The 7634-nt window shown below is 58.0% G+C and overlaps 1 protein-coding gene across 1 annotated transcript; it reads left to right on the forward strand.

Annotated features, from left to right (window-relative positions):
* Positions 1 to 3652: 3652 nt before the first annotated feature.
* On the forward strand, positions 3653 to 7415 carry Pim3 (Pim-3 proto-oncogene, serine/threonine kinase). The gene is made up of 6 exons (XM_032919312.1): positions 3653 to 4468; positions 4553 to 4662; positions 4754 to 4804; positions 4877 to 5246; positions 6003 to 6179; positions 6255 to 7415. The coding sequence occupies exons 1-6, from the start codon at positions 4384 to 4386 to the stop codon at positions 6440 to 6442; spliced, it is 981 nt and encodes a 326-aa protein (XP_032775203.1). The 5' UTR covers positions 3653 to 4383; the 3' UTR covers positions 6443 to 7415.
* The last annotated feature ends 219 nt before the right edge of the window (positions 7416 to 7634 follow it).

Consider the following 7634-nt stretch of genomic DNA (forward strand, 5'->3'; position numbering starts at 1 on the left):
TGAGACTAATGCCAGGTGTGCCTATCTGGAACACTGCCCGGATGGCCTATGGGGGCTAAGGAGGGGCATACTCAATTTGGGTCATCACCTCTTGCAGTGGGAGCCAAGTCGGTGGCTCAGGGTCCAGTAGGAACTGCTTGTAGGAAGGATTGACCCTGATGGCCAAAGAGACATGGAGGAGAATGAGGCCAGGGACAGGAGACAATGAGTTAATGGGAAGGAGGTAAGGTGGAATAGACCCATGGGTCTGTTTCTCCAAACAGAGGGCAAGTGAGGAGACTCTCGGGCTGGAGAGACATCAAAGACAGCCAGGGGTCGAGAAGACGCAGGGCCTACCTAGGGGGCAGTTGGGCACAGGCTCTGTGGTTGGTAAGAGCACTGGATGTAGATGAGATCTGCTGGGAGGTGAAGGCTCGAGGGAATCTGAGGGTACCAGGGCAAGCAGCTTGGGGAGACTGTGGGAGGTACCCCACTTTGCCCTGCCCTGTAGTATTGAGGATCTGTAGAGTGTTTGAATTGTGTTTCTGTGTGCCTGTGTGTGCATGTTGTTTCGTGGACGATTACTTGTGTGTGACTAGGTTTGCAAGTACATAGGACACTCTCTTTCTCTCTCTCTTCTCTCTCTCTCTCTCTCTCTCTCAGTGTGTGTGTGTGTGTGTGTGTGTGTGTGTGTGTGTGTGTGTGTACGCACGCGTCTTGTGTGATGAGGCCCTGACCATCCTCCAGTCCATCATCTCTTCTTTTCTACCAGGAAAAGGACAGCCTGGCTCTTGTCACCACAGCAACAACATAGCCCCTCCCATCATCAGGGCAGAGTGACCTGGTGGGGCTGGCTGTGCGTTCTCTGTACCCACTGCAGGGCAGGAATGGCTGCTTCCAAGGCTGCATGTACATGGGAACAGGGTGGCTTAGGGGGTGGGGGGCGAGCGAGTGAGAGGGAGGGTACAGACCCTCTGGCAGAAGCTGTCCTGCCCCACCAGCCCTCTCCTTGAGTAACACCTAGTTAAGACAGGAAGGCCGACAGATGGGAGGCACTGATCTGGATCCAGAGCATCCATTGAGTGGTGGGAAGGCAAGCAACAGGGCACGGGCATCTGCAGCAGGACCGTTCTCTTCTGTAGGAGTCCTCCAGCTCTGCTGCCTTATGGGATGGCTGACCCGTGAGGCCCAGAGCTATTTTTAAGGCTTACTGGATGGGCTTTCTAGGAACCAGGAAAAAGCAGGCAGTGTACTGGTACCCAGTACAGGAACTGGATGTGGGGGTTGTTGAAACCTGTGGAGCAGGGATGACTTGAGGTCTACCTTCCAACAGGTTGGGAGTGGGAATAGGGCAGATGGACACAGGGCCAGAAGCCCTGGGTTTCAGATTCCTCTCATGCAAATAGGAAATAGGCTCTACAGACAGGACCCACCAGAGCCTCTATTTAATCAACTAATTAATAGGGTGATAGGGTGGGTTATGCCCATTGCTGGTAGGGGATGAGGCAGGATTATTTGGGGACTTGGGGATTTCCAAATGCCTGTCCAGAACAGATGTATGGGTAGATGTTCAGATAAAACCTCTTACCCAGACCTCTCTTCAGGCCAAATGGAATATGATGAGACCCGGATGTTGGATGGATGATTCTTGGGGGTGAGGACCAGGGCCTATTCTGATAATATCATGGAGATTACTTAGAAGGTTTGGGGTCCTTAACACACACAGAGGCCCACGGAGTAATCGAACTACAACCCAATGAACACAAGTCCCCGTCTGGGGAGAAGGATGCTTCCTGTTGCACAGATTCCTTCTTTCTCCCCAAGCCCTCTAGTACCACGAGGGGTCTCAGCCTACCTTCAAAGGGAGGGGAGAGAGCAACTGAGCAGCTTAAGGTAAGGCCTCATGTTGTTAGTGTAGGAAGATACAAGGTGTTAGGAGCACCCCTCAGGAGTTTAGGGACTAAGGCGGGGATGATCCTCCCTGGTCCTGATCTCCCAAGGCTGACTTCTTAAGGAACTAACTAGCCAGGGTGAAGGCCAGGATGATCTGGAGCGAATTGGCTTAGAAATTCATTTGGGGGCTGGGGGGTGTTGGAGCATGACTTTAATCCCAGCACTCGGGAGGCAGAGGCCGGTGGATCTCTGAGTTCAAAGTAAGCCTGGTCTACAGAGCGAGCTCCAGGACAGCAAGAGCGGCACAAAGAAACCCTGTCTCGAAAAGCAAAACAAACAAACGAACAAACAAACAAAAAAAAAAAAAAAAAAAAAAAAAAAAAACAAGAAAAAAAAAAGAAAATCACTTGGGAGCTGGGTGGTGGTGGTGGTGGTGCACACTTCTAATCCCAGAACTGGGGAGGCAGAGGCAGGAAGATCTCTGTGAGTTTGAGGCCAGCCTGGTCTACAGAGAGAATTCCAGGATGGGCTACACAGAGAAACCTTGTCTCAACACACACACACACACACACACACACACACACACACACACCAAACCAAAAAAAAAAAAAAACAACCAAAAAAAGTAAGTTCACATGCTGGGCTAGGGTTCACTAGGGAGGCACCAGGGAACCCCAGCCACCCCTTACCATTGAATTTACTATCTACCAAGACTTAGACCGCGCTCAAGCACCCCTCCCACCCTCTCCCTCCCAAAGACTGGGGTCCAATCCAACCAGATTGTCCTGGCCAGGAGGAGCACAGGTTCTGTTGGTCTCTTAGCTGGTCCTTTGAAAGCAGCCACAGGCAGACAACAGCTCTCCCCCAACCTGAGCAGGTACCCTGTGAACCTTGAGAGTTGCTACGGAAAACTTTGTCCTTGGCAGACCTGGTTAGCTCCTGGAAAGCACTTTAGGAGAGAGCCAGACAGAGCTCCAAGAACCTGTGACCCATTCCGAGGGCCAGCCATTGTGTGTGCCTGAGTGTGTCTGGACAACTGAGGGTCTAGGCCACAAAGACAGAAAAGGGTGAGGAAACCAGGTGGGCCCAGGATTGTGTCAAGGTAGTAGGTGCCTCAGAGAGGTTCCACAGAAAGGAAGTGTGGTCTGTGGCATGAGTGGAGGGACCTGAGAAGTAAGAAGCCAGACTCCAGATCCCCCAGGTAGTTGCGGTTCAGGAATGCCAGTTGAGTCGTGTAGCCATGTAGCTAAAGCAACTGCTCTCAGCCCCCTCTCACCCAGCTGAGGCTGATAGATGACAACGCACATCTCCAAGTCCTGGGTTGCTCTTGGACCCAGTGACTTAGCCAGGGGTCAACGACACTGATGTCTTAAGGTGTAGGTAGAAAGGACACGGAAACTGCTGTAGGCTGTGGCTACCTAGGCTGCTCAGGACGGAACTACGGACATAATAGCGGTCCACAGAGGACCATTGGTAGTCATGAGCAGCCAAAGGGACAAAGTGTCAGGCGGCTGTAAGGCAGAGCGGGGTAGGCTCTAGGGGTTAGGAGGCTCTCATAGGTACCCAGTTAGGAGCATGAGATCTGAGTCTAGCTGATGGGCAAACACACAAGGTGTGCTCCAGGGAGCTGGGGCTGGGCTGAGAGGTCTGAAGGCAAGGCTTTCTCTCTAGCCCAGCCACGTGCGCATCGTTGCGCGCGAGCAGCAGCTGACGCACACAGGGCTAGTGTCAGCGAAGGCCTCAGAGCCGCACGACTGTCCTCCCGGACTTCCGCCTCTCTGAGGGGGCCGACTCCTCGCACTCCACCAGCCACGAACGCCCACGAGAAACGAGGGAACAACACGCGTAACTCGCGGAGCCGGAGAGTGACCTTCTTCGGCGCGGCCTGGGGGCGAGGCTCGGAAGGCCCCGCCCTACGCCGCCATTGGCTAAGTCCCCGTGTCCTTTCAAAACCTCGATTTTCATTGGCTTATGCGGCCCCGCCCGCGCTGCCAGAGACATAAGGGGGCCTCCGCCCGCGCGCGAGCTGCGCGTGCGCAGGGCCGGTGAGCGCGCTGTGGAAAGCCGCAGAACGCTGTGATCCTCCGCGACTCTACTACGGCAAGCTAGTCCGGACGGGTCGCTGTCCCCAAGCTCCACCAGCCCTTGGTGAACCGACAGGGAGCGTCCGGCTTTCCCAGCACCACTTTGCCAGACTCAAAACAGCCACACCGCAAAGTGAGCCTCGGGCGGAAGGAGGCGGAGCCACGGGCGGCCCCGCCTCCGCGGAGGGATACGTGTCTCCGCGGTCCAAAACCCCGGGGCGAGGCGGCCGGGGCGTGTGAGCCGCTCGGCCAGCTGCCGTCTACGGGCTTCCGCGCGGCCACCGGGCAACTGCGCCGCGCGGCTGCCCCACTGAGCGCTCGGCCTCGGGGCCGTGGGATCCGCCGCGCTGTCTGCGGTCAGGAAGACCGCCCTCCCGCGTCCGTGCCGGACGGGTCAGAGGCGGCGCCGCACGCGAGGCCACCCGCGATGCTGCTGTCCAAGTTCGGCTCCCTGGCGCACCTCTGCGGGCCTGGCGGCGTGGACCACCTCCCAGTGAAGATCCTACAGCCAGGTATGTGCGCGGGCCGGGGAGGGGGGCCTAGGCGGGAGCCGGAGGGGCTTTGGGACATCACCAACGGGATTGTGTGTCCCACAGCCAAGGCGGACAAGGAGAGCTTCGAGAAGGTGTACCAGGTGGGCGCCGTGCTAGGCAGCGGCGGCTTCGGCACGGTCTACGCGGGCAGCCGCATCGCCGACGGACTCCCGGTGAGTCGTGGCTCCGGGCGCACCCGCGTGGACGATCGCCACGCTCGGCCGCCCGTCTGACTGCTCGCGTGTCGCCCCCTCTTCCCCGCAGGTGGCTGTGAAGCACGTGGTGAAGGAGCGGGTGACCGAGTGGGGCAGTCTCGTAAGTATGCGGGCTCGGGGCGTGGGGGTGCGGGTTGCCTTGGCTTTGTCCGATGACCGCCTTGTCCCCCAGGGCGGAATGGCCGTGCCCCTGGAGGTGGTGCTGCTGCGCAAGGTGGGCGCGGCGGGCGGCGCGCGCGGCGTCATCCGCCTGCTGGACTGGTTCGAGCGGCCCGACGGCTTCCTGCTGGTGCTGGAGCGACCCGAGCCGGCACAGGACCTCTTCGACTTCATCACTGAACGCGGCGCCCTGGACGAGCCTCTGGCTCGTCGCTTCTTCGCGCAGGTGCTCGCCGCTGTGCGGCACTGCCACAATTGTGGGGTCGTGCACCGCGACATCAAGGACGAGAACCTGCTGGTGGACTTGCGCTCGGGCGAGCTGAAGCTCATCGACTTCGGCTCGGGTGCGGTGCTCAAGGACACGGTCTACACTGACTTTGATGGTGAGCAGGCGGTGCGGCGTTCCGGCGACTGTTAAGAGGCCACGCGCCACTCCGGGCTTACGGGGGGGTGGGGGGCGGGTGAGGACACCGGGGTAGCCCTCTTTGGTGTTAGGGCATAGGGTCTGGGGGCGGTGGGTGGCAGCCAGGGAGACCCGCGGTACGCGCGTGACGCAGGGCCCCGCCAGCCGCCTCGGCGCCGTGGCCCCTCCCTGTGCCGGGGAGGGCGCTCGCGGGCCTCCCTTGCGTGCGTGCGTGCGGAGCGCGGGGGCGCCGCAGTAGAAATCCCCGCATTGCGGAGCGCGGGGAAGCCGGGGCTCCCCCACTCCTCTCCTCCCTCCTCCCATCTCTCCCGCCCCTCTTCCTTAGCTCCTCTCCTCCCCTTTCCTAGCCAAGCAGAGCTGAGCAGGCAAGCCAGGGCGGGAGGAGCTAGAACATCGGGCCTGGTTCCCCGTGGCTTACGTTGTATCTGTTTGTTGTGAAACTGGAGCCGGAGCTCATGTGATGCGCTCCTGCCCTGGGGCCTGTTGGGGGTGGGCCTTCACCTCCCCTTCACTCCTGTTCCTCCCCTGCCCTCCCTGTCCCTCCTTTCCTGAGCCCCGCCTGCTGCTGTGTTGGGGTTTTTCCAGGGTGATGACAAGCAAGATTCTCAGAGGCCCCGATGGAGGCAGACTGAGAGCTAATGAAGGCCCGTTGTTCAGTGTTCTCCCCCAGTGTGTATACATCCTGATGTGTGCCTAATCCTGAATCTTCCCTCAGGCACCCGTGTGTACAGCCCCCCAGAGTGGATCCGGTATCACCGATATCACGGGCGGTCTGCCACTGTGTGGTCTCTGGGTGTACTGCTCTACGACATGGTGTGTGGGGACATTCCCTTTGAGCAGGACGAGGAGATCTTGCGCGGCAGGCTCTTTTTCCGGAGGAGAGTCTCCCCAGGTGTGTTGTTGGTCCTGGGGCTGTACTGGGAGCAGGGCAGTGTTGCAGCAGGACTGACCCCTGTTCTCCCTGCAGAGTGCCAGCAGCTTATTGAGTGGTGTCTCTCCCTGCGGCCCTCAGAGAGGCCCTCGCTGGACCAAATTGCTGCCCATCCCTGGATGCTGGGGACAGAGGGGAGCGTTCCAGAGAACTGTGACCTTCGGCTCTGTGCCCTGGATACTGATGACGGAGCCAGTACCACTTCCAGCAGTGAGAGCTTGTGAGGAGGAGGAGGGGCCTGGACTCCACACTGGGGGCCTAGGCTCAGCCTAGCCAGCCCTCTCCCAGAATGAACATTTTCTGCCTGGGATGTCTCCTGCAAAAGCAGTGACCTCTGACCCCTGGTGACCTTTGCTCTCGGCACCGGGCCTGTTTCCTTTGCTTTGAGTGCCTTTTTGAACGCTGCTCCACAGGGCCTGGGTTTTCTTGAGCTCTTCTGTCCAAAGATGGCTGCGGGCTAAGCAAGGTCCCGCCTGCCCTGGGTGGATACTTGAACCAGAGACCCCTACCCTGCTGCTCCATCTTGGAGGCAGCCTTCCTGACCAAGTGTGTTAGACATGGAGCGCCCTGTGGTGCCCACCTCCAACCCTCCAGTCTCCTGGTCTTCGTCTGGGCATGTCTGCACAAGCAATGCAACGCTGGGCCACTGCTGCCCGCCTGCCTCCCTGGCACCGCACACAATGAGCGTGCTACGGTCTCTTATTTATGGTGTGATCACCCTGGAGGGCGCCCCTGCCCTGCTGGGGCTATTTATTGTTTAATTTATTTGCTGAGGTTACTTCCTCCAAGCAACCACCTTCTCCAGGCCCTGGGGTGTTCAGGAAAGGCAAGGGTGGCCGTTCAGTCCACAGACGGTATCCTGATTCCTGCCCCTGGAGTAGGTCCCTAACCCCGTGTTTGTGGGAGGAAGAATTTGTACAGTGGCTAATTTAAGGGGAGTGGGAGACCCTGTCACCCTGGGCACTCTGCGCTGGGGAGGGGGTTTAAATTATTGACCTTGTACAGTCTGCTTGCTGGCTCTGAAAGCTGGGGTGGGGGACAGAGTCTCAAGCCCTTAATTTATTTTAGCAACTGTGTTTCTGTGACCCTGGTGTGAGTAGGCATCAGGGGTGGGGTTGTATAAGTTCAAAAGTGTGAAATGTCTGGAGATCATATTTTTTATACAGGTATTTCAATTAAATGTTTTGGTATATAATGGATATCTTCTGTTTATTGGACTGGGGCCCTGGTAGCCTTCCAGGTTTCTGTTAAAGCTCTGTCAAATGGGTCATAGGGGGAAGTTGGAGATAGCCTTTACAAGGCCAGCCCAATGTCTTATGCTAGCCAGAGGGCGTTTCTTCCTAGTCCCTCATCACCTTTTTTTCTACTCAGAGATAGAAGGCCCGTCCATTGGGAGCTGTGGGGATGGGGCAGCTG

The sequence above is a fragment of the Rattus rattus genome, chromosome 1 (assembly GCF_011064425.1).
Source record: "Rattus rattus isolate New Zealand chromosome 1, Rrattus_CSIRO_v1, whole genome shotgun sequence".
NCBI lineage: Eukaryota > Metazoa > Chordata > Mammalia > Rodentia > Muridae > Rattus > Rattus rattus.